This window comes from Xiphias gladius, chromosome 7, assembly GCF_016859285.1.
Source record: "Xiphias gladius isolate SHS-SW01 ecotype Sanya breed wild chromosome 7, ASM1685928v1, whole genome shotgun sequence".
Lineage (NCBI taxonomy): Eukaryota > Metazoa > Chordata > Actinopteri > Istiophoriformes > Xiphiidae > Xiphias > Xiphias gladius.
Genome location: NC_053406.1, coordinates 12,084,208 through 12,111,207, shown reverse-complemented (window position 1 = coordinate 12,111,207; position 27,000 = coordinate 12,084,208). Strand labels below are relative to the sequence as shown.

Sequence of the window (27,000 nt, the reverse complement as noted above, 5' to 3'; positions counted from 1 at the left end):
GTCATTGAGCACATCAGGTAGTGTTTCCATAATGTCGATTTATTAGAATATTCAGAGTAGTGCTATAACTTCTCATTCACTAGAGCGTCTGTCGATTCATAGTTTTTCATGGACGCGTTGGTCTGTGAGACAGATACCCTGCAATGGAATAAATCTGTAAAGCAACGTGAGAGAAATAAACAAGGCTACCTAATATTTATATTACTAATTACAGAATTTACAGTCACAAAATTTTAGGGAGCAGTTCAAAGAAATATGTGGGTTTCTCACAGATATAATAAAAAATATTAATAAATACATGTTTTTTTTTCCCCCTTTTTGAGTAATTTCTAAAGTAAACCCTCCCAAAAAAATCAGCTCTCAAATCATACTTGTTTCAGTGATTTGCAACAAAATGAAATCAAGATGGTTCACAAGCCATTTTGCAAGGTGAAGGAAAGTAGAAACAGCTCCCCCTTTTTTTTTTCTTTTTTTTTTTTTTGCCTTTTTGCAAAACAAAAAAGGAGGGTGGACAAGAACAAATTCGGGGTATTAATGAACATACAGTAGAAAACTCCATCTCTCACTATATTGCCAGCATTTGACCAGCTTGCATCATGTTTCTGAGAAAGATCGTTCCGTATTTGTCAGCCGTAGGAGAGTTCATGAAACTGGGCTGAAAAAGTGATTGAAGAGTTGGAGTGGGTATTGAGTTGTAATTCAAACCACCTACTGAAGCACCACCTGCAGAACAGATTCATTCATTCCCATCAATCCAGCAGGAGAATCAAAAATAAAACCCTTCAGGCGGGGATGAAAGTGAGAAACCAGTTGTAGTACAATGACACCACCTCTACAATTCAGTTATAAATGGATTGATAGATTTGTAGGCTACACTCAGCTCTGTGTATAACTACAGCTCTTCACCTTGCTCCACCCATAGAACAGGGCAGGAAACTGCAGTAAATGTGAATTGAAAACGGGGACAAACGCCTCAAGTTCTCTGTCTTTTCCCTTGCTGAATTTTAACGAAGCGCCCACTGTTTGACAGAGAAAGGCATGATGGGACAGAAAGAGAGTGAAGGGATGGGACCGTGAAGCTTGGACACACTGAGACATTGAGAAGGAGAGTGGGGGAGTCAGGACTTGATGCAGTAAAGGAGGTAGAGGGGATGAATTGAACTGGGGAAGTGTCTAGTCTGGACCTGGCTGGTCTAATTGGATTTTGGCAAAGAGATTTTGTGTGTGTGTGTGGGGGGGGCTCTCATTCTGTTGGGCGTCTGTGTGTCAGGGGGCTTAGAGGAAGTTGTGCTTGAGGGTAAAAGTTTGTTTGTTTTGCTTCTTCAGCAGAGACCACAGGGTGATGTTTAGATTTCTGCTTTAAACCCGTACCTGACCGCCATGCTCATCAGAGCTGCCGCTGCGGCTCTCCAAGTGCTCGACAGGGTGCGTTGCAATGCAGTGAGTGTGGGAATCTGAGTGTAAGTGTGCAAAAAAGACAGTAGAGAAGGACAGACAGTGTGTTTTTTAGGTGTGTGTATATCAGACGTGTGTATGGGTCCAAGAAATGTTGCTTGAAATTGGACTGGACACACAAAATTGACACCGTGAAGGTTTTAGTCGGGTGACAGTTTAAGGGGCCTGTACATGGAGAGTTCTACATCATTAAATAGAGCTGACAACACTTTGTCTCTTAGTTTTTATCTGAGGAAGAGTGAGTTCTGGTCGAACTGTACGAGCAGCTCTAATCTGAGGATGAGAGTGAAGAGTTTAAGTCATCGCAGGAAGGAAACCGTCCATGTCCAAGAGGAGTTTTGCAGGTATGATTTGCACTGTTGCACAATATTTTGGGGAGAGAGATGGTGACCAGACTTTTTGTCTTTATTATCTGAGTTTTGAATCAGTTTGAAAGGGTAGTTTTTGAGAGAAGAACTGAGCGCCTCACTGAACTACAGCAGAATATACCAGTGAATTCAGTGTTATAATGGGCAAGTCCCGACTCTCTCATCAAAAACAAGAAACTCCTCACTGTTCCAGTAGACCGCATAATGTCTGTTTCTCTTTTCCTCTTCCTCTGTGCTTCAGAACAGGTTCGTCTTGATGGTGGGGTTGGGCTTTCTGTGGAAGGAGGACAAGACTCCGGCAAAGGGCCCGGTCATACTGTCCGCCGGCTGCCAGGCCTTCAGAATCTCCTGAGTCTGGGCAGCGGGCTGGGCCACGGCCGGGTTGGCCGGCCCCAGGCTGGACCAGCTGGGCGGCTTCAGCCCCTGGAGGACCGGAGAGCTGGAGGTGTTAGCGTAGCCGCTGTTGGCAGGAGCCGGGCTGGGGCTCAGGCTGGCGGGGCTGCCCAAGTTTCCACTGGCCGAGCCCGGCAGGGAGGCCGTGCTGTCAGGTGTGGGGCTGCAGGTGGATTCTTTGGACTCGTCGTCATCTGATGAAGATCTGGGCTCTCCGCCCTTCTTCCCCCCAGAGCTGGTGCTGCTGGTGCTGCCCGTGGTGCCGCCAGAGCTGTTGGCCTTGGCGTTGGCTGCGCGCTCCTGTTTACGAAACTTGGCGCGCCTGTTCTGAAACCACACCTGTGAAACACAGACAGAGGTACAATTCATATTCGATTAAACATAGATGCCTAGATGCATGTAGATAAATGGGGCCCAAAGCGTAAGATTGCGGAGGAATTGTATCCAATGTTCCGATTGGCAGAGGTTGCTAATGATCCAGGGGTCTGGTGTGTGCTTGTGAAATGGAGACGGCAGGTTCCTCTCACCTGTACCCGGGCCTCGGTCAGGTCTATCTTCAGCGCCAGCTCCTCTCGGGTGTAGATGTCCGGGTAGTGTGTCTCGGCGAAGACCCGCTCCAGCTCCTTCAGCTGAGAGCTGGTGAAGGTGGTCCTGATGCGCCGCTGCTTCCGCTTCTCGTTCAGGCCGGAGGGGTCCGAGAAAAACTTGTACGGAACTGAGGGGCGAAATTAGATCTGCTTAGTGGTCGAAAAGCAACGTTCATTGAGGACTGGCCGACGCTTTAAAATAGCGGGGGGCCACGGATCTTACCGGCACTGAGGGAGAGGCCCCTGCGTAACTGCCCCCGGACCCGCCTCAGCTTGTCGGATTTTTTAAAAGAAGAAGACGACTTTTGCACGTAGTTTTCAGGAAATCACAGTTCGATGAACTGTAATCAGCCGTTTCCGTCAATCAACAATAGACTGTTTTGCACAGCAGTTAGTGGTTTGTGGATGGCGGATTAACATGATTGCGTTGTGTTCAGAGCCAATCAGAAATGACGACATAAAAATTAAAAAAAAAAAAAAAAATCAATATATAAAATAATTGAAAAAGTTTGACCGAACCAAACCTGACATCGCGGTGGTTTACAATACAGGCTGCAGGCCCAACAGGCCAAATTCATCTCGAAATGTTGAAAAGGCATCAGACGGCTGTAATCCACTCATAAAACTGCTTGACTTTCGACTTTTTGTTTCTATGTAGCCTGAAAACATTTATTTTGTTTAGAGTTTTTGGCTGTGAAATACGGTGAAAGAAAACAAAAATTAGCCCAATTACTCAAATTAGTTATAGTCTTAATATAATAATATGGAATTAGGCTCTTCGTTTCGCAAATTTATAAGAGGTTTGTCAGTAACAGTCTCGTCTGCATTATCAAGTGTACTTTAATCAGTGCAATCAGAATTTCACTGTTTGCGATTAAAATTTGTTTTGAAAGGGTTTGAGGCGCGGCTCATAGAAAATATCACAATACACAAACCAGTACTTCAACGCACGTGTAAGCCCTGTCAAAATCCACACGAACTCAGTCGGAAAGGAAGCTCATTTCACGGCTTCAAGAAAGGGAAATGAGCGAAATGGACCCTGAGCTTGACAATCTCGAATTTAGGCTCGGCTCTTCAATTTAGGATCAGGAGGCAGTGATGTCTGCAGGCAAATAAAGAATATATTAAATACCCACGCAGTAACTGCAACAGTTTGACTAGTTAGGTGGGCCCAGGAATGGCCAACAAGTAGGTGTGTGTGTGTGCGTGCGTGGGTGGGTGGGTGTGTGTGTGTGTGTGTGTGATTCATCAAGATTCATTTAGGCAAGCTGTCAAGTTTGCATTTTCTGAGACGATGTTTGTTAATAATAATAGTAATAATAATAATAATAATAATAATAATAATAATAGTAATTAGTAGCAGTAGTGGTATTAGGCCTATCAGCCTATTGTGAGTATTATTAATATTATAATCCTACAGTTTATTGCAGATTGACGTATCGGCTATTGTCTGAGTTGGAACACAGTGTTTCACCTTTGCAAACCTCCTCGTAGCTTTTTAACGTCATCATTAAAAAAATGTAATAACGTTAAAATATAAAATTTCTTCCTCCATAAATGATTTTTTGCAGCGATTTCATCCTCACTCAGGAATGAAGTCAGTTAAAATGAAATACGTGTAAAAACCAGTTGGGCCTTAATCTGTGCAGATGGTTTAACGAAAAGTAGAGCTGACCATTAAACATTTCCTTTTGTATTAACAGAAGCTGTGTGTCGCATCTCAAGTCAGAGGAAGTGGCGGAGCTTTTAAGTTTTTCCTTCCTTGCTTTTTTTGAATGCCTTACTTATCCAATCTAACGAGCAACATTTCCTCCATCCTATAACCTTTGTCTAGAGGCCCTCAGAGTATGTACAATAATATATAGGATTCCTCTACCTGAGGAGTAAGGCGTGGGCTGGTGCTCCCGCAGGGCTCCCAGGGTGCAGCTGGCCGTGCTGAGCGGAGTGCAGCCCGGGTTGGAGAAGGGTCCGCTCCGGATCGGGTTGTACTGGAAGGAGCTGGCCTGGCTGCAGGAGCTGAAGTCCGCGTAGGCCGACGCTTCCATGGCCGCCATGCAGGAGTCATAGGAGTTCAGGTACGAGTAATCCATCTTATACATGGAGGTCAGCCGGTGCAAACCCCGGTCTGCAAACACGACGAGGGGAACTCTGAGTCAGGGCGTCTTCGGGGGGAGTCTGCGGCCGCGCTTTATCTTGGGGGAGAGAGTGGACGCTGTTCAGGCTAGTCGAAGATATTCGGACCTGGTCTGTCTCTCCAGTATGTCCAAGGACTCTCCCGAACTCCCGTCAGCTGTGTGGTTTATATGTCACTGTCACGCGGCTCTTTTTCACGGCAAATAATCCAGACGGTTTCTCTTTGCTCTCTACACTCTCACTCTCTCCTGGTTCTCCCTCTCTGTGTGGCCGTCTCTTCCTCTTCTTCTTCTCCTCCACCCTGGACTGCAGTTCGCTCTGCGCTCGCGCTCCGTTTGACAGCGCGCTGCGGCTCGCGCAGTGTTTATAATAAACTTGGCAGAGCGCGAGACAATAGCGAGGCGGTGGTCTAGTTTCCATGACAATGCCACCAGTGAGTGAGCGTGGACACGGGTTGCGCCCCCCCCCCTCCCGCTCCCACTACTCACTGCACCGCCCACGCGCTCCGCAGCCTCGAGAGCTCGCAGGTGTCAGAGTTAAATAATCAGTCTAAAACCAACCATTTCTTCATTTAAATCAGTTATAAGGTCGATGCTTCCTTTATCGGACGTTTCCAGTTCTGGTGAGTTCCGTCTCATCTCTCAGCCCAAATATGACTAAAATCAAGTGTCACTGTTTGAGTGACCATATTTCATCTACATATATCAATACGGTGCGTTTATTGGGACTTTAGTCAGCTCATGAACTCTCCCGGTAGAAATGTGAGGACCATTTGCGGACGCGACCGGCGCTTCGTGCTTATTGTTTTTGTCTCTCTCCGCAATCAGGCTACGTTTGTTCTCCTTTGTTCGACTGCTTTAAAGAAATCCTGAACTATGATTCAAGCCGACGAGCCAAGAAAGAAACAGCCCGTTAAACTGCGTTCAAGGCGGATAGACCCTAGTCATGTCCGTTTTGTCTTCTGTTGTTTTTTTTTTGTTTTGTTTTTGTTGTTGCTGTTGTTCTCGTTTTTTTATTACTATTTATTTGTGGTTTTTAGCCTTTCTTTGCATTTAGACGCGCGACTTGGGCTGACTGAGACTTTTTGGGGCTTAAACTTTGGAAATGTGAACGAAGCGTTGTAGGCAAAATATCTCAAAAGAGGCCCACGACCTACAGTGATAGGAGAGCAAACATCTACACGGCACTGGTGTGCTCGGTTTGTGTTTTTAGAAAATGTCCGATATTGGACGCATCCACAAAAAACACACTCAGGCTAGGCGTGATGTGCGCGATTGTTTTCTCATTTGGCTACCACTGATATATCGCCGTAAGCGGCATACATTTAGGGCCCAAACTCTATAATGAAACTATTAACTAGCGACTAGAAAAGCACCGTATGAGCAGGTGCAGGTTAAGCCCCGCAGCAGTGCTCCAAAGCCGGCCAGTGCCCCTCAAACGGCTCGTGGAAACAACTGCAGCTCAGGCACAGAAGTCTTTATGTGGGGGGAAACGTCCAGATGTGACGGTGATTGCTGGGATTAAAAGCTTTGATTTGATTCCGATCACTTTTACGGAGATGTCACCAGAGTGAGCATCACTTTGATGTATAGGACTAGAGAGGGAACTGGCTGCGGAGACAACTGAGCAACCGCGACAGGCTAACCATAAACGCATTGACGCTTCATAAATTGGTTTAAGTTTATTGTTTGGTGTCATACAATGTGATAAGTCATATCCCACACGGCCCCGATCGCACAGACACACACACACACACACACACACACACACACAAACACAAACACGGATGGGCTTAAGACCGACAGGCAGGCGCGCTCCATGCAGTTTCCAAATCTGGCGCCGTTTAAAAACATGACATGGCTCGCCGCATTTCAGACTCTCTTCATGAAATTAACAGGCTTTTTATTAGTGGATAAATTTCACCAAATAATATAATCCACAAACCAAAATTACGTTCTACGTGACGCATGCCAGAAATTAATCAAGTTAGGCTCGCGTGCGGGCGTGCGTAAAATCCATAATAGAGCTCAAAGTGCGCGCTCTTATCTCTGCTTGACCAGAGGCTGCACGATGATGCTCCTTAATGACATTAACCCCCCCATACACACGCGCGCACACAAGCGCATGCGCGCGTTCGCTGCGCCGTACTCACTTCAACTACAAATGGGAATTAATGATAAGATTTGTTTAAAGCGTTTATTGTGTGGTCGTTGAGAGTTGGTGGATGTGTCGGGCGGGGCGGCGAGCCGCGCCGTGCTGCTGGTGAGACGGCTGTTCATCTCGTGCTGGTGTTGGTTCACTAGTTCCAGGTTTTGGTTGAGCATCGCTCATTTCGGTCTGAGCCTCGAGGCTCACCGAGGCCGGACCCGAGAGATCCGAATTTAGGAGGCAAAAAAAACAAAACAAAAAAACAAACTCAAAACAAAACTCAGTCCCAGTCCTCCGTCTGAATGTGGAGATATAAGCCCACTGAGCATCATAAAATACAACGTTGAAACCGCGTGCGTTAGTACACTTTACCACGTCTGCACAGGGCGTCATGGACAAGTTGTGGTCTGAGTTGACTTCCAGCACTTAAAAGAGTTTTAGTTGTCACGTTGATGTAAATCTTATTCTTGTTGTACTTATTTAATTGTTATTCTTTATTTTATATATCGTTGTAATCATAATAATATTAACGCAAAAATATTTACTCAAATGTTATGCTCCAAATTAGAAACATTCTTCTTCATTCAATACAATCTTTACATCCCAGTTTCGATGCTTTAAGCGCTCACATTAGGCTTTATAGATGCTACGTGGCATAAAATACAGTAGTAGACCCCGGTAAATAACACAGACTCGACTCACTGTTATTTGTTTTGTCATGTACACGGAAGTGCCCAGCCCACATGGACCTAGAAGAACCTACAAGAACACAGCTTCATACATTATCATACATTGCATACGACAATTTTATTTGTTTGTTTATTTCTTTGTTTGTTTTTTGTCCCAAGCTCCACAAATAAAATCTGGCACAAAAAGAAAAAGGTGCCCTACACCCTCTACAACACACTCTAATGAGTGTCAGCGCAACACAATAGGCGAAACATAAGAATGCCATTCAGTTCTGTGTGATTAAGTCACTTAAAATAAATATACATTTTATAAGCCTCGTGATTTTTGGCTCCCAGGCCGTGCCGTCTGTTGTGTGTCCTCGTCCCGTCTGGAGGGTTCAGAGGTGAGTTTACCAAGAAACTTAAACAGTTTCAAAGTTAAACTCTCCAGGACGGTTCTGCCTCCCAAAAAAAGAGCAGCCAGGAGCGACCCTAGCTCTCCCGCTTTTCAGCGTTTAAACTTTAATCCCTTCAAAGAGGGGACCGGTCTCTTCCAGGCCGCTAATCCGCCCTATAGTGCTCCAGCGCAGGGGGAGACTTCTCCTCTGCGGAGGCTTTAACTTTGGACTTTTACATTCATGGGGGCGATTCGACGGAAACAGTAACGGGGATCTTTGGCATTCATGACGTCTGAGTCAACAGAGGGCGACACAATGGTCCCCTAGAGGCTCCCGAGGGCCCCTGAGAGAGGGACCCCCGACTATAGGGATTATAGGCCCATGGAGGACGGGGTTATTAGGGAAAATCGTATGCTGTCTGTTTCTAGTGGGAGTTATGATTGAGTTATCATTAAAGGAACAATACACATTTTCAGTGGCCGCCGTGTATCCTTGATTTAAAAAGCTTTAGCAACATCTTCCAATATCAAGTCACTGGGCTGCAAAGGCAGGCGACAAAAACTGTATAAATTGAGCGATTAAGACCACGACGCAACTAGCCACAAATCCCTAAATGGGAGTAATGGAAACTTGTATAGGCCTCCCGCAGCAGCTGTGAGGAAAAACTAAGGAGACCATAAAATCCGTGACGGCTGTTATAATCAAACTCAAATGTGTGGTCGTTATGGTTCCTTTCGATTAATGAATTTAGGCTCTATGCTCAAAGTTCAATCGTGACCCTGCCCCGTAATTGATACTATACCGAATGATAAACACCCTTTCTATTAATGGGCTTTATGGGGGACGCCAAGGGTACAAGGCCGAACCATATCTCTATACGTTTTTGCTGAGGGACTCCCTGAACTCTTTTTTTCTGCGCGTCGTTCGCAAAATGTAGATTATTCAAGCGGGGAAACAAGCTGCACCTGGCCTCCTATTCAGATCCCAATCGGTGTCCCGTCCGCCCTAGCTTATTTTCAAACACCGAAGAGGCATGATCTGTAGAGAAATCCCAATTAAATTCCCCAAATGTCTTCCCTCTCTGCTCACCTCTTTCCTTCTGTAGTGTTTCTGATGCTCCTCCACCCCTAAGGCACAGGCTGGCATTAACGAAGCAAGCGGTAGGAGAACTTGTGTGTGTGTGTGTGTGTGTGTGTGTGTGTGTGTGTGTGTGTGTGTGTGTGTGTGTGTGTGTGTGTGTGTGTGTGTGTGTGTGTGTGTGTGTGTGTGTGTGTCAGTGCGGTGGTGGTGGTGGCGGAAAAGACTGGGCTCTGTGATGGATGGCTGGATTGGTCTTGATGGAGAGGTGTATGGATAGAGACAGCGGGGTGAGGGATGAGTAAAGGATGGGACAGCGGCGGCACTGGGCTGGAGAAAAGCCACGCGGGAGGCCCAGCCCGGTTTCTGTCCCGTGTCACGCGGTGGTGGTCTGAAAACCGAGCGAAGCTGTCAGTCAGAAAGAGAGAGCCTGCCAGGTCCATCCATCATGAAAGCGCAATGAAGAACATGGCCCGTGTGCCCAAAGCCTTTTTTCCCTGCTTCAGACGCAGGCGGCCATTGATTCTCGGGTCTGGATAGTAGCCACTTGTTTGTCGAGCTTTGTAAAACACGCAGTTAAATGCACAGACACATGCGGAGATTACACCATTATTGAGAGTGAATTGAAGTCAGTGCCCCTGGTCCGATCACGTACACGCGAAGCCAGACTGATTTTACATTGAGCGGCGTGAGCATGCAGCTGTTGGTTGCTGTACAGCTGCTGCGATAAAAGGCAACCAGGGGGACAGAAAAGAACACAACAACAACAACAACCAAAACAAAAACCGACCCAATAGGCCTCATGTTGAGTCTTTTAGTGAGACTGTAACATTTATAACGAATTAACACGCCACTGCTTGATCCTTACTGACATGACATTTAGTTCATGTGATGAAGCTTTAGAAACGTTTAAAATAGCTCCATTCATATTTTAACATTTCTGTGTTTTGAGACGCTTTTAATCCAGTCAACTGAACTTAAACTATTAATAAATTCAAATCCAGTTTCGAATGATTAAGCTGCGTTAATTATTTTTGATTACATGTCCGTTATATCTTAATTATTAATGGGTCAAATTGATTAAATATCAAAATGACTTGCCCTATTTGTAGGCTACATGCGCGCGCGTGTGTTTTTTCTGATTTTGACTGGACAATTTGTTGTTGTGTGTATTGAATTATTTTACCTACAGCAGACAGATGATATATGGATAGCAAACAGAGACCGGTTTTTTTTTCTGCAACACGCTATAAACCAGTCTGTCAATTGCCACTCTCGTACTGACACACACACACACACACACACGAAAATACAAGCTCTCATTAGCTATTCCCTGCATCGTTATAACATTTGTTCTCAGCATGTGTCCATACTTTACAGTGTTCCTTTCTATTTAATGGCAGTCAGTCCCTGGTTTTGATATTTGTAAAGCCCAGGTGCTAATAATCCTATGAAATTATCCGGATTATAATTTATTAGGATTATTATTCATGTGCTACAGCGTCATCCTCAGCTCTGCCGACTGCAGGCCAGAGCGTGATCACACACAGCTCGTCACCCCTAGTGTCGCTAAAATGTGTCGTGTCATCGCCCCTCTTCAGATGCTCTCCCCTCGGAGGTGGATTTGATTGCGCTTGAAATAAAATCAAAAATCACGGATCCTGCCGTTAACATCGGCCCGCGTCTTTGCAGCAGCGGCTGCTGGCGGTGTGCATTTGATTTGCCCGGTGATGGATGAGAGACGGTGCGGGACGGAGGGGGGCGGTGGGCTGTGGGCCGGGGCCGAGGTGGGGGTGGGGGTGGGGGGTCCCGTCTGTGCGCCTGTCCCCGCATTTCAATCCCCAATTACCGGAATGTACCGTGACGCTCCGGCTCGAGACGACGGCGCGCACTTAACCGGGTTAGAGACAGGAGCAACGGCACCCGGTGTGCTGTGGGCTGCGGTGGCAGTTCGCTCAGGTAGTGTCGACACACATGATCGAAATCCGACTGGGTCCCGACCGAGCCTGGCGTTCAACTCAACAAGAGGAAAATACAGTAAACAACGGAAACGCTACATTTTTAAATACTTAGGTTTCTTTTTCTTGAATGTAAAGCTTTGTATGACACTTAAGAGATGTTGTATTTAGGCCTGTTGGGGCCTAGAAACACCCTGGTTAAGCAGCACGAAGACGGACATCCCCAAAACCATCAGGACAAAGAGGGAAAACGCCTGGAGAATGTTGCTCTTTTTGTGCTTTATACTGTTTATAAAATCTCATCATATCGTCCCACTTTTGAAGGCCAGTCTAAATAAAACATTGAAGCAAAATGTTGACACGTGCATCGTCCCTGGGACCTATAGAGGCCCCCTAGAGAAAGTGATGTAGAGTAATCCATAAATCATTTTACGATTGGATGGGAAAATGTAACTACACCAAATGATGTAACGCAGTCAAATGAGACAAAATGGCTGTCCAGCGCAGAGGCTCATCAGGCCGAAGTTTGGTCAAAATTGCCTCCAAATGTGGCCATTAATTTTAACCCATCAAATTACACTCATCCTAATGTAAGTCCACTCTAACATCAGTTCAACACGCACTCATCAGCCACAACATGACGCAGAGCAGCTGCGGGTATTCACATGCTGCCTACATCTCTCCACTGCGGCACCAGATTATCCTAATGGACAACGGCATGTTACTTAAAAAAGAAGCTTTTTAGGATAAAAACCAGGTCCCGGGAGACCGCACTACACACTACACACACACACACCACAGCTGGAGCGGAGAGGGATGGCCGCGCGCAGGAGAGCTTCTCCAAACACGCTAATTAGATCTCGAGCTCTGGCCCCGCGCTCTGAAAGCAGCCCAGCGGCGGGGCGCGCGGAGCTGTGGAAAGTTAATTGAATTAAATTCCCTCTAAACTAATTAGGCTGCAATCTGCCACGCGAGCTGTCCCTGAGCAAGGTTCGAATTAGGCGGAATGGATTTGTTCCTTTTCTTTAAAAGAAAGGAGGAGAGACCGGTGTGTTTTTTGGTGGGCTTCTTTATTTGTCTTTTATGCTAATTCTCCCAGGGGGGTGGTCACGTGATTGCCGCGCGGCAACCGGACGGCATCCGGAGTGTGCACCCCGGCCGGTCCGCCGGTCCACTCCTCGACCCCCCCCCCACCCACCCAACCCGGACCACTACAAAGCCACCATAACTCCAGGCGTCAACACAAAAGGCCAAGAGTCTCATTTTAACAAACGCATAAACCCAGAATAACAGCTTGGCGTGGGCCTCTGATAACTGCGCTGCTTTACGGCTGCATGAATGAGGAGCCTCTTTAAACTGAGAGCTGAGTGGACTGAGGTAATGGAGGTGAAATCGATCGCTTTCCTGGGGGAGTACAATGAAAGGGGGAGGAGGGGGGGGGGTTAGTAGTGCAGAGCGACACGGATGAAAATCCCCCGTTAAGAGCAGAAACAGATATGATAATGGGAAAGCCTCTAGTAGTCGTTCATCATTCAGCACCTCCACCTGGCTGCTGCACCTCTCTGAGCCGCCGCTGCTGCTGCTGCTGCCGCTGCTGCTGCCTGGGATGGCCACCACTGCTCAGTACATACCCCTGGAATCGAACCTCTACAGCCAGCTTTCATCCACAGAACAGAGATCAGTATTCAGTTGGCAGCAGAGCAGGAGGCCCGATCTCACACGTACAGTAACTCAACACTGTCAGTGTGTGCAACTGGGGCCCAGACCCCCCCCCCTCCAGGGGTGCTGCATTTCAAATGGTGTTTGGTCATTTTAAAAAAAATGAAAATGTCATTTCAGTCATTCAGACTCTGCGCTTTAAACCTCAAGGCCAGCAGAGTGCCCCTGATGGTTTTTTTAATTTGGTTCATTACAGTTTGTTTAGAGAATTTGCACCACAGAAGTGCAATAGGGCAGGTCGAGCATTACTGTGGCCCTGTGTTGCACAAACTTTTCTTTCTTTTTTTTTAGTGGATGTTGATATCTAGTGCAGATTCCTAAAAACAGAGCAGTTTTAGTCTAATTACCTTTAGATAACGGACACAGAAAATCTATAGGAGTAGCCTACTTAATGAGAGGAGTAGCTAAGTTTTTAATGAAAATATCTTTAACAAATTTATCTATGTTCACAGCTGCTGCTGCTTGGGTCTTGGTCTGGGTCCACGGAGCAGCTCCACTCACTTTCAAGGGAAGAAATTCATAGGAAAACTACTGTTGCAAAAAAAGTATTGTAGCCTTTACTTTAGGACAGATGCTTTTGTACTAGTCAAATGTGTGTATTCGCTCTCTTTTTCTCTGGTCTTCCACGTGCCCCTTCCTCTTCTGTTTGACCTTTTACCCCCTTGCTCACTTCTCTGTTTTTCTAGCTCTCTTGCACCTTACGCTGTCCTCCAATTGTATCATTGGCAGAAACGTGGGAGAGACATCAGGGCAAAGACAGACAGAGACAGATGGACAGACAGACAGAGGAGGAATAAGGAAGGGCTGAGAGAAGAAGGTGGAGGAGGGAGAGGGAGAGGGCGGATGGGGGGGGGGGGTGAGTGAGCAAAATGTAGCGAGATAGAGATAGAGGGAGGTTAGAACGATGGAGAGCCAGGTTTCTGTTTCTCCCTAATCTAATCAGAGAAATGGCAGCAGTCAGAAATAGCCTGACGGACAGTCTAAGAGCCTCTTCTCTTTCTCCTCCTCCTCTTATTCTTGTCTTCCTCGTCGGGGAGGGTAAATGGATGCACACACGTGCGCACACACACACACACACACACACACACACACACACACATACACTCATGCCAGCTTGATTTCCTAAAACCATAAAATGTAGATGTGCTTGAGGGTTATAAGAGATGGGAAAAGCCTCGAGGTATCACAGCAAAACCTGATCTACTGTCCAGATGCAGCCGCTTCTCGAGTCCCACGTTTAAAAATGTCTGCTGGTCTGTTGCTCTTTTCTCTCGGGCCATCAAGGGTATAATCAGCTTCATAACATGTGGATGACACTTCAAGTATATGGCAATTTGTTTACACTGGAAACTACAATTAATACAACCACAGAGTGACCGTAGACTCATGACTGTTTGGCAGCTAAGACTGCAGAAGGGCACAAAATGAAGTACATCCAGATAAAAGCCACAATTCTTCACTGGTTTCCATTATTACCGGTCATAAACGAGATGGAGAGTTAATACAGCAAAAGGGTTTTAACCTTTAGGCCATTGAGGTGTGACTGAAAACAGTAACTGTAACTAACTTTTAATTTAATTTCTGATTTGTCTGTAAACTTTTTGATTAATCGCTTAGACAAAAAAAAACTCAGCAAATATTTCAAAGTGCCCATTACGACATCAGACAACAGTGTGACAGACACAGAAAAATTAAATTTACAATCTTCACATTAAAGAAGTTGGGAACCAGCAAAAATTTGGCTTTTTTTATTTTTCTTGAAAATTGACTTGATTATCAAAATACTTGTCGATTTTTCTGTTGGTCAACTAATCGATGAATTGATTGTTGCAGCCCTAAAGAAGATTATTGCAGTGTTAAATTATAAAAATACTGCTTCAGGGAAATATTTATAAACACTGCAGAGACACTTCCTCCTCACAGGAGACAACAGTGACTGAAACAGGCTGAGTGTTAGTGTTGTTGGGGGGTCCAGGAGGAGCACAGTAAGAGTGAATGTGTCTTTTTCCTGCATGCTAATTCCTCCCTATAGAGAAGACATTCCTGCATGGTGTGTGTGTGTGAGAGAGAGAGAGATGCATTTACCTTTCTGCATTCACTCCCAGCGTCCGACACAGACCCCCACCAGAGCAGAATTCCAAGCAAATTCCTCTGTCATGTTGTTTCACAAGGTGGACAAGCGTTATTGTGGCAGAACTCCCACCCAGGCACTGGTCTCTCTCTCTCTCTCACACACACACACACATCCATCAGGAGTGTCAGTTCAACACATGCAGAAAGAAAAAAAAAAGAAAAAAAAAACAGGAATTCCCTTTTCGTTATGATTTTATTTACAAGATGGAGGTTGTCATACAAGAATGAGAAATGTTGCTCGATTACATCTGCTGCCTTGTCAACACGCTGTTCAAACATTTATGATACAACGCTTTGATTATTATTTCCTTATGACTCTAAATTTCTCTTAATGTCACACAGACTTGCCTGCACAGACACACACTGTACGGCACCAGAGCAAAATGTCTTTACATTAAAATGCATCAACAGAATCAATTCACCAGGCAGTTATATTATCTGTAACTCAAACTGACTGCTGTACATTTTTGCTTGGGACATCTCCACTAACACATTCTTTATTAAAAATAATATGAATAAGCAGGTTGTTTCTACATATATTTATCAGTGTAGCTGTACTGGTGAGGGGTTTCTCCACGAGGGAAATGTGCATTACAGTGAAGACACAGGCAACGATCTGATGCAATGTCAAACTATCTTTGGTCATTAATGCTTTCTTTTCAATCACAGTAAATGGAGAAACTGGCTTTTATTTATTCAAAAGATCTGTCACCTTTTAAATAAATCACTTGGTATAGCAAGAGTTTTACTGCTAGTTGAAGTTTTCTTATCAACACCCACTTTCATTTTTCTCCATTTGCCATTCTTCATCTTTGTCAATTCATGCAACAGCTTTAATAGGTCCCCGAACGCCAGATATGCCACTGTCCATTGCCATTAACTTACATACAATAGCTTTAATAAATATTAAATATTTTACGGTTTTCAGTATTCTATTTAATAAGGTGGACATAAACTTTTCAGTGTAACAGCTAAGTGGCTCAACAGTTGACTTCTACAAACATAATGCAGCAAAGCTTTTATTTCAGCTAAAACGATGGCTTCAGTCCACCGATGATGAGATGTATGATGTTCCCGATGATGATGAAGCTGCACATTTCCTTCCCTTAGCCCGTGCTTTATTTTTACACCTAATGAGTCTGTGCATAGCTCTTGATATCAATTCCAACTGCTGTGAAGGTCTGTTGTAACTTTAACTTTAGCAGGAGGTTGACTTTATTTACTGTTTGTTGGCAGACACTGTACTGGATGTTGTTGACAAGTTGGCATGAAATCAGTGCATGTGTGTACTGAAACAGAGAGGCAGTGATGTTGTGTTCATCAGAGGTACTTTTATTGGTAGCATGCATCAAGAACCATCCATCCTCCTGACACTGTGTGATGATGATGATGATGATGATGATGATACTGTGTGTGTGAGACAAGTGTACGTGCGTGCATACGTATCCGTATAGATCCTTCTGTGTTTGTGTTTTGTTTGCTCTTTGTCAGTGTTCAGGGCTGAGTGGTGGACGGATGTCCAGCGTTCTCGATGAGCTGTCCTCTCCTACCACCTCTAGGCGCAGACTGAGCGAGCTGCGCTCCTCCTGGCCCTCCGATTGGACGGACAGACGCAGGGTGCAGCCTTTTGGCAGCAGCTCCTGCTCGTACGCTGCGGCTAACTGGTTGACGACCCGCCGCTCAACCTGAGGGATCAGTGACGAGGTCAGAGGTGAGGCCGAGTTTGGTTTCATAAGTGTTTAAGAAAATTGATTTTAAAATTGTGGCGTCTAAATTGTTGGGCCTATAGTCTCAGATAACTTGCTATAGTTTTCTGAGTCATTTGTTACTTTTTTAATTCCTAAAAATGAACTATTGTTGCTTTCTACACCTGTTCTTGAGCCTTGCTGCCTGGTCCCTAATACAAGATATGGACTGATATTGGACTTTGTTCTCTGCTGATTGGAGGCTGTTCCGCGATCCCTGGTGGATCACAGACCAAATATCTCCTTCTCTACAAATGAAAAAACATTTTTACAGCTGACACATGAAAAGCAACACTCAAGAAATATCATAGTGGTGGTTTTTTACACAATAATGTAAAATTGGGCTCATGATTTTCTTGCATAAAACAAAATGTCTTTTTTCATAGTTTTGGCCATCACTCCTATCAGTTATATAATATTTTACAAACCATCGTCCTTGGCGAGTTCTAGGGAGGCAGTAATCTAGTTAACAGGACAATCACACTCATGATCACACCCCTTATTTGGAAGTTAAAATGAAGGCAAACATAAAATGTATTAACTAAACTGTTTTAAATGTCTTCATGAGCATTTTCAAAGCTGTTTCCAGTTTGTCTAACTGGAGTGTTTTAAACCTGTTTAGTTGCTTTGTCAAAGATCTCTCAATCAAACACTTGTGTAAAAACTGATAAAAATAGTAGATAAAATGACAAAAAACATGTAAAAAAGATTTATTTTAAAACTGCATTCAATATCTTGTAAAGCCTTGAGAACAGATCATGTAATCTCAAGACTTTTCAGACACCCTGGTGTGGCAGTCTGTGTGTTATAGTATGTGCATACCTCGTGTTTGATGGAGCGCGCTCCATAATGCATGTTATACCCGCCTGCCAACAGGTCCAGCACTGGACGATCCCACTGAAGAGTAATGTCATGGCGCTGCTTGGCCTACGGAAAGACAGAAAAAAGAAAACCAGTCAAATCGGAAAGAGGATGGTGGGGGAGACAGATAGAGAGGAGTAATGAGATGGAGAGAAAGAGACAAATGCAGCAGCAGGGAGGAGATACTGTCAAGCAACATGTCTGCCAGCGCTAATCAACAGGCCCTTAATGCGTTTTAATCAAACACCAGTCAATAGCAGTGATCAGAGCTGCTCATTTAGCTACTAATGTTAGCGCTCCATTCAATAAATAAGATGCCATCTTTTACTCCAGAGATACAAACACTAATATTACAACATTATAAATACTGTTGTAAGGCAATAATGAGAACACTAAACATTTAATTTATTTAATATAAGTGAGTGACAAAGAAATGGCTCGAGAGGATTCAGTAATAATGAGATTTCTGCTGTTAGCACCGCTGCCACATACAGACAGAGACACGTTATTACAAGACATGCACACTTAAAAAATGAAAGGCAACAGACATGAAGACAAGAATACACACATCACAGACGGCAACATTCAAAAGATAGAGAAATAGACTCAGTGAGAGTCATGAGTCAGGTCCCTATCAGTCGCCTGCAGGGCCCATGTTTGCTGTCAGGACACCAGCTGTAATATTAATAATTAAATATTGATGAAGGCTCCACATGTTAAACACTGTAATCACATTATAGTGAGTAGCAGTGGCACATAATATTGATCTGCGTGTGTTCCTGCACAGCTCAGCGGCTGCTGGACGAAGAGGGTGTGTCCCACTGGAGGACACCCACGTTATAAATGTTGGGTGCTGAGAAGACGGTTCTCCAAATGGCAAGTTCCCCCTTTCCCTCTCTCAGATACACACACGGAGGCTTAGCTGAGCTCTCCTCCACTTTTGTAAGACTGTTGTAGTGTTAGCTATAATCTGCCAGTCTCTACTGTCAGAGGATATAAAACAGTAATGTGGATACACCGTTTGGATCTGTACATAAAGCAGAGTAGTGGTGGAAGTAGTAGTAGTCGTTTGAAAAGTGGAGACTTTGTACACTCCCACACTCTTTTCTCGGATTGGTGGGATAAAAAAAAAAAAAAAAAAAAAAAGTATGTATGTAGTACATGTCGTGATATGATTTGCCTGCGCACACAGCGTTACATACCTTCTTGGCCCAGAAGCTGAGCTCTTTGCTGACCAGCTGTAGCAGCTCTGAATGACAAAACGGCAGGAAGTATACAATTTCATTGATCCGACCGAGAAACTCGTCCCTCCGGAAATGAGCCTAGGCAGGAACCAAACAATTAACGATGACAGCTACAGCCTCTTAGGTCAACTACAGTGAAACGCTGTGGAAAAGCAAACAGTCAAACGAAACATATGTCTGTAATTACTCCTAAACAACGTGGGTTTTATTTGTGTTTATGTAATTGTATTACCTTCAGTATTGGTCGAATCACAGATTCTTTAAACTGTCGGGAGATTTTGATGTTATCACCTTTCTGTACATCCTCTGGGGGAAAAGCACAATATTAACATTAATTTCACTTCTGATTTTATTCACCTGACCTTTGCTTACCTGATGGTGACATGTTTTTACAGTGTAGCGCCAATCACAACAGTTTGTGTGAATGTGTATGCAGTCGCTATAATGTTGATCCCAATTACTTTGACACACACTCTGCAAAATAATTGCTACTGGAGCTATCGAATATAAATTTAAATGATCTGACAAACAAAATAATTTGAACATACTTCACATCCTATCATCAGGCCCATTTTAAACTACAGCAACGGATGAAATTGGAAAGCAATGTGTCAGAATAGGTTTTAATGGGTTCCCAATGTGGGAATTTGTAGATCATGATGTATGTAACCAATGGATGTCTCCAAGAACAAAGACTGTACAAAGACCGCATCGTGTTTGTTCTTGCATTTTTAAGTCTGTATATGTGTGCTTGTATCTCTCACCAAGGTTGTCAGCCAGCTTTCTGCGGCTGACCTCCTCAGCTTCCTGGCGGAGCTGTAGTGCATGCTGGGCTATTTCGTCACTTGCAACGTTAGACGTCATGATGAAGATGGCGTCTTTACATTCGATGGTTTTCCCTTTACCATCTGTGAGACGACCCTGAGAGAGGAACAGCAGGAATCATAGAGTTCAATTTGTTAAAGTTACATTTCCACTCGTTTCATCAAACAGAAACGCAGGATGAATTGAACACAAAAGGTATAATATCTGTATCTGTCTCCTCGTGTTTTTATACACACCTCATCAAAGAGCTGCAACATGATAGTGAGGACGTCAGGATGGGCTTTGTCTACTTCATCAAACAGGACAACGGCGTTGGGACATGCCCTCAACAGCTTGGTCAGCTGACCTCCTTCCTCATGTCCCACGTACCCTGGCGGAGAGCCGATGAACTTTGCCACCTGAGAGAGGGAGCACAATGGGTCAATATAACTTAACAATGTAATGCAAAGACATGTTTTACAGGAACACACTTCACCTGAAATGTTTTCTGTTGCTGCAAACTCTGCAGAAATCCACGACAAGTAAACACTGAACAAGAATCCTGACTTGGTTCTTGAATGTCACAACATAATGTAACTCTGATTCAGATTGAATGCATTCATCAGCAGAGCGTCACAAAAAGGGGCAAAAACAACATTTATTTTGGTTTATGCATCCATTATAAGTACATAAACAGAATTAATCCAATGTGTCATTGCCATGAATCTGCAGTAGAGTGTTGCAACTGTAACAGATCTGCTCTCGTGTGAAATGAATGAACCTCTGTTAGAGCAACACATTCAACACCATGTGTGATTCAGGCCCTTTGGCTGCTTAACGACGTCACGCCAGTATATTAGTAACAGGTGAAAAGTATCTTACCTCATGTTTTTCCTGGAACTCAGACATGTCCATACGGATGAAACCCTGCAATCACACGATGGATTAATCCTCCCATCACACTACTGTACGTACTGTATCAGTGTTTGTTTTTCTGTTGCACTCAGCTGAATGTACAGTCACCATGGAAACCAACACAAATTGAATTCTCTGACATTTCCTCAAGGCGGGCAGACCCACTAAATTAAATGTCGTATATGTATTTTATATCTATGAGAAAACCTGTTTTCCACCTATTGATTGAACGGTAAAACACAAAGCATGTGCGCGCGTGCATAAGATGCTACATCACATACCTTTTTAATGTCCTTGTGCATGTAGCGAGCCACCTGTTTGGCCAACTCTGTCTTTCCTGTAACGGCCGCCACCGAACCAGACAGACAAAACAGAGACATGATTTAATTATTCAGTATCCAACAGGAACAACCCCTGCTCCCATTTAATTATTTTGTTTTTCATTTAAAAAAAACAAAAAAAAAACAATCCCTGCTTTTTTGGAGTACATCAGTATGCAGAGATTTCAGGAAGTCTTACTCATATCAGACAGAAAGACGATCTCTCTCTTTCTCTAAGTACTGGCCTAAATCCCACTGCCTCCCCGTGCAAAGCTTTCAATCATCTCCAGCTCTCCAGAAGCACACATTATGTTTGTCAGTAAAATATTCTGCATATAAATGCTCATCTGATATTGATGTCCTGTGTTTGGTATGCATATGGGTATGATGATTGTGTGTGTGTGTGTGTGTGTGTGTGTGTGTGTGTCTGTGCGCTCGTGTCTTGTTGCGGTGTTTAATATTGATGTCTCATGGCCATTGTTTGTCGCTGAAGGCAACAGAGAATATGAACACCGTCTCTCCTTCATCTATCTCTCTGGCCTGTCATTTCACCATCTTCCTCTTTTTTAGCATCTGGTCCATAATATCCCTCTGTCTCCCTATTGCCTTTACTCCACCACACTTCTTGCTGCTGCTTGTGAGCTTTTCTCTAAACTACAGATGTCCCAGTCAAGCTTTATCCTTTTATACTGAATATCTGCTGATACAGATTTAATCTCAAAAGCTGATTGAAAATACACCCTGTATCACAGCTTTCCCTTGCTGTTTTCTTACAATGTTTTGCACAGTGTTTCGTTTTACAGCGTTTTGTATAATATGCATGGATAGAGGCATCCAGACGGATCCTGTCAGTTCATCCTCACCATCCCCAGAAGATATCATTGATTCAAATTCCTGGCTGTTGGTTTGTTAGTGTTGCTCTGAGGCTTGTTCACTCACAAAACTGTATAGTAGTGTATAGTAGGAAGAGTGTTTTAAAGCGCGATCAGCTGTTCTTGACAGCTGGAGTAGACAAAGTTCAAAGGGTTGCAATAAACAAAGGATTGGACATGGATGGTGCTTTATAAAGCCAATAGTGATAAAAATCAAAATGCCTTAACTGGCGATTCAAAAAGGTGTGGAGTTGCTCTGGTGAATCTGTTTTCCCAGTTGGAGACTGACTGATTGATAAACTTTATTATACTCTGAAGGAAACTGACTGAGTAACAACCAGGTAAACTGAGTCTTTGTAGACAGGACTGAATTTGGTGACACTGCCAAGCTGTACCACGGCACGACAAGTTGTGACATCCAGCACATTTACAGTAACTGTTCCTAATAACTGCCGATGATATGTTAAACTGCATATAACCATTGAATAAATACAATTTCATCATATTTACAATCTCTGGCTGTACTGTACACAATAGTTCAAAAATAAAACCCCAGCAAATTTAGCCTAATGGTAGCACTAGAGGAAAAGTCGGGGGTTCATCAAGCTCAGTGGGATTCACCTCTGGGAAACATGAATGTCTGTCCAAACTTTCATGAAAATCCATCCAATAATCGTTGAGGTATTTCAGTCTGGATCAAAGTGGTGGACTGACCACCTGAAGGCAACTGAACGACAGACCGACATTCATACATCTGTAGCTTGGCTAAAAACCCCGAAGACATGAACAGGACTAACATTAGCAAATAAGTCAGCTAATTTCTACACATTTATGTAATCAAACACAGCCCCTCTTTTTATCTTTCAATTGATCGATTCAATAGGCTGACATGAGAAACAGTCAAAAATGCTGGTTTAAATTATTCTTTTTACTCATTTACTAAATACTATGTACAGTTTCTCAAATTTGTCTTTACATTTACAATGTCACATGTGCTTTTGTAGCCTTGTGTATTTTTTGTCATTTAAATTAATTTGTTTTGCAGGAGGAGAATATAATACTCTCCGTAAGCATCCAGTTTGCTTCAGCAATTTGACTTGCTCAAGTGTTGTATTTATTTTGGCAGCTACTTTTAAGAAACTGAAGAGGTTTTTTTTTCCTTAAACATCACTTCATGAGAGAGAGAGAGTGATTTACCGATTCCTGATGAACCAAGGAAAAGGAATACGAGGGGATGCTCTTCATCGTACCAACCATTCTCCTTCCTCCTGATGGCTAAAGAGCGCAGAGACGGGGAGAGACAGAAAGGAAAGAAAGGCAGGCTATTATTTCAGTCATTTGCATTTGTTGACTTTGCTTTTGCACTAAGTAATCTAAGTTTCATCCAACTGAACCAAGTTGACCCGAGGGTGGCGGGTATCCCAGAAACTATGATAAAAGAGAGCGGGAGCAGGGATGAGAAAAGGGTCAGAGACATTTAGTGGAAAAAAAAAGGAGAAAGAAGAGAGAAAACAGAGCAAGAGAGCGAGATGAGAGACCTCCAGAAAGCTACCCGCGATGCCTCTCTACCCCCCCAGTCAGTGGGGCCATTAGCCAGAAGTAATTGTGTTAGCCTCCCTGGCGCGGCCATGGCGAAATCAGTTTAGCATGGATCGCAGCCTCACACACACACAGACACACACGCTTGCTTAAAGAGGAGTGCCTACCCAACCCTGCCATCACCCCAGCAACCACACTCACACACATACACAAAGACAAGATGATGAGGTGGATCGGAGGGGAGTAAAGAGTGTATCTGGCCGTGGTTTCAGTCACTCGACAAAGAAGCAGACACTAGCACAAACTCATCCAAATCTGAACCTGTTGAGAGGCTGGGGCCAAAACCAGAGACATAGATGAACAGAGTTCTACCAACAGGATCAAAGCAAGTCGCTGGTACAGTGACTCAGTGGTCAGCACTGTTGCCTTGAGCAAAAAGGTCCTGGGGTTGAATCTACTGGCTGGCTGGGACTTTTCTTTGTAGTGACTGTGCCTGTCTGTGCCTTTGTGGGTTTCCTTCAGACAATCCGTTTCCTCCCACAGTCCAAAGACTTGTATTTTAGATTACCTGGAAACTCTAAATTGCTCATAGGTAAGAATGTGTTTGTCTGCGTGTTAGCCCCTGTGTATCCTGCTTTTCGAAGCTGGGAGGCTCTGCCCCTAACATCGAAGAGCAGGTATAGATAATGGATAGATGCATCCTGTCATTCAGGTAAGTTAGTATTTGAATCTTGATAAAGCTGACACTTAAATGACTAAAGTTCCTTTTAGGAGCTGTGCATCAACCTCAGCACCTCTCAGTGCAGCTGATGCTGGCAGAAATGCCGCTGCGGGACTGAGATACAAGTGGAAGGGGAATCTACAGGATCCAGTGCATCCTTTGTATGAATAAATATAGATTTTATTGAAAGTAACTACTGTTAAAAAAAATGACATGTTCTCTCTCAACTTGCTGCTTTTCCCCATCTTCAGGTGAATCAGAGTCTGTATATTTTAACATTACCTTTTCTTCACATCTTCACACACAAACATGGATTATCTCCATTACAAACACAACATACAGTTAAATGCTTTGTGTATTTTACTTTAGTGACTTGGGATATTTTAAACACAAAGTATTCAACAAAATGATGTTGTTTCTACATCCATCAAACCAATCCTCATGTTCATAAATACTAGGGGCTATTACAAGTACAGCCAAATGATTAGTTAGGTTTTAGTTACATTAGTTAGAAGTTAGTTTTTAATTACAATCTTCAATGCCGGCCGTGTTAATAGTGCCACCTCAGGCAAACTTTTCTTAGCCTGATGGAGCCATAAAACGGCATGTCCATGCTACCTGAACCTGGCCCTCCAATCACACAATAGGTCTGCCTGGCTTCTACTTGGCAAATTTACATCTCAACTGTAAATTTAAGCAGTTAAAACACAGGTCCTTCAGGGCTTTTACATTTTGAAACCCTTCCCGTTTGAATCGGCCAATAAGATCACCTTGTAAAATCATTGCCTTTCGCATGTAGCCAAAAGTTTCTAAAGGCCCGCAAAGTCTTAGCAGAAATATCTTAAACTTAACATCACAGTTCGAGATAACAAGCTTAAAAAATGCGTCTCAGAGGCGTCAATTTCTTGGCAAGTTATCGAGTGCAGCCAGATATGTGGCAGGAAAATGATGTGGCCACGCTGCTGAGGAACCGAAACTTACAGGTTTAATTTCTGTGCGTCAAAAAATAGCTATTTGTCCTGTCAAAGCATCTTCTGCCGCGATGATGAGCCTCTTCCTGCTCGCTCGCAGTAAGCTGCTGTGGCTAAGAAGCTGTGTGTCATGCAGTGGAACTAAAGCACAGACTAACAAACATGAGTCTTGAGTGTTAAACTAGCTACTAATAGCTGATGAACATAAGGAGCAGAAGCTTGGCAGGAGAAGAGAAGGAGAGGCAGAATGATGGAGGCAGAGAGACGACACATGGTAGAGAGGGAAGAACAAAGATAATGAGAGGAAAGAGGAGCAAGGATGTAAAAGGAGATAAAGAGGGGTGATGTTGATAAGGAGACAGAGAACGAGGCAGAGAAACAAACGAGTGTGTCAGAGATGGCCACAGAGATGAATAGTGACAAGAGGGGCTCCAAAGCTCCGTCTGCTCTATCAATGGCTGTGTGAATGACAGCGTAACCTTCTGTGTGTTTTAGCTGATTGAGACCGACTTCGACAGAAGGGCACTTTGACATTTCTCAGAGGACCCTGACAACAACAAGGAAAGGAAGGAGACACAAAACAAATGAAAGCTCGGTCTCTCTCTCTCTCTCTCTCTCTCTCTCTCTCGCATGCACACACACACACACACACACACACACACACACTAGAGCATGTGTATTGGGCAGGTCTGGTTGGCTCTAACATGATTACAGAGGGATGATTCTCTTCAATAACTCTTAGCCCTGAGAGCTAAACCTGGATCAATCTAACCTCCTTCCTGTGTGTGTGTGTGTGTGTGTGTGGTTGTTTGTGTGTACGTGTAGCTGGTGTATTTGTACTTTGTGTGTGTGTGTCACAGGTTGCAGCAGGCCAGCTGTTCATCATGAGGGGTTCAGGTAGAAACAGGAGACATGACATCACACCAAATGTAAAAAAAACATCAAACTTTTTTTCTAATTTCTTTTCCTCGCATTCTAATCTGCAGAATCCTACCACAACAAACAGTTCATCCAAACGTCAGCCTAACGTTTTTTGCACTGACATACTGCAGTACATACAGACAACTAATTCTTATTCAATAAATCGATAAGCAAATAGATATAAAACTGACTGTCAAAAACTTGGATAAATGATTCATTTTTGAAGTAATTTAATCAAAAACTTTTTTTTTGCTATTTTAATTGTAAAGGGCATTTTACAAGATTTTACTGGCATTTGGGTTTTTTGATAGTATTACTAATAGGAAGAGAGAAGAGGTGATGATATCCCACAAATGTTTCTGGCTGGAATCGAATTTCTCAATCACAGGGTGGGTTTCCTTACCACTCAACCACCAGGACGCCCTGTTTTGGCGTCCTGGTGACATTTTACAGCAAAAGTGATAAATAACAAATGCAAGTGAGAAATTAATTCATAATGAAAATAATACTTAGTTCCAGTCCAAAAGAATACACCATTTTATCATTGTAAGAACTCACACTATAGAGTAAACATTTGTTGTATATGGCTTCCTTTTGGTCTGGTCCTATGTAGCACTCTCTCTCTCTTTATCTCTACATCCTTTTGTCATTTTCTGTCTCCTTATCTACAGTGTGTCCCTTCCTCTCTTTCCTGATTCATCTCCTCATCTCTAAATCTTTGCTTCCTCTCTCCAACTGCCAGAGTTTGGCTGATTCCTGCTTGGCTCACCTTTAATAAAAATTGACAAAATAGCACAGAGCATGAGTATAACTGTACTGTAGATACTGTGTTTTTTCAAACATCTTTGGAGATGGATCCTCTGTCTGCCTCTTGTCCTCTTTTAGGCATCCCACATGCTCTCTGGCTCCCCCCTACTGTGTGTGTGTGTGTGTGTTTGTGTGTGATATTCACTGTAATACTTCTCAGGGATCAATAAGCTGTTCTTTTATCACTGTGGCAATGTCTTCTATGGCTTTCAGTACAATTTGCCATGATAACAACAATCATTC

General features: G+C 43.7%; 2 protein-coding genes across 2 annotated transcripts in view; both read right to left on the bottom strand.

The window, feature by feature from the left end:
- Nucleotides 1-1,948: 1,948 nt before the first annotated feature.
- Nucleotides 1,949-4,902, bottom strand: phox2a (paired like homeobox 2A). The gene is made up of 3 exons (XM_040131351.1): nt 4,680-4,902; nt 2,744-2,931; nt 1,949-2,555 (listed from the first exon to the last, which is right to left on the bottom strand). Exons 1-3 carry the CDS (start codon nt 4,900-4,902, stop codon nt 2,061-2,063), a joined length of 906 nt encoding a protein of 301 aa, XP_039987285.1. The 3' UTR covers nt 1,949-2,060.
- Nucleotides 4,903-15,220: 10,318 nt separating this feature from the next.
- clpb (caseinolytic mitochondrial matrix peptidase chaperone subunit B) overlaps nt 15,221-27,000 on the bottom strand; it is a 34,841-nt gene continuing 23,061 nt past the window's right edge. The window contains exons 8-16 of the mRNA XM_040131003.1: nt 22,996-23,073; nt 20,888-20,943; nt 20,574-20,618; nt 19,949-20,110; nt 19,652-19,808; nt 19,120-19,193; nt 18,846-18,965; nt 17,605-17,709; nt 15,221-16,722 (exon numbers count right to left, since the gene is read on the bottom strand). Of these exons, the coding sequence (XP_039986937.1) occupies nt 16,525-16,722; nt 17,605-17,709; nt 18,846-18,965; nt 19,120-19,193; nt 19,652-19,808; nt 19,949-20,110; nt 20,574-20,618; nt 20,888-20,943; nt 22,996-23,073 (995 nt within the window). The 3' untranslated portion in view covers nt 15,221-16,524. The remainder of the gene's footprint in view (nt 16,723-17,604; nt 17,710-18,845; nt 18,966-19,119; nt 19,194-19,651; nt 19,809-19,948; nt 20,111-20,573; nt 20,619-20,887; nt 20,944-22,995; nt 23,074-27,000) is intronic.

Excerpts from the sequence above, each read along its gene's own strand:
- phox2a (XM_040131351.1), bottom strand. The coding sequence starts at position 4,902 with ATGTATAAGATGGATTACTCGTACCTGAACTCCTATGACTCCTGCATG. Across the intron at positions 2,932-4,679 it reads GCCCACGCCTTACTCCTCAG|TTCCGTACAAGTTTTTCTCG; the intron begins GTAGAGGAATCC and ends TTCGCCCCTCAG. Across the intron at positions 2,556-2,743 it reads TGACCGAGGCCCGGGTACAG|GTGTGGTTTCAGAACAGGCG; the intron begins GTGAGAGGAACC and ends TGTGTTTCACAG.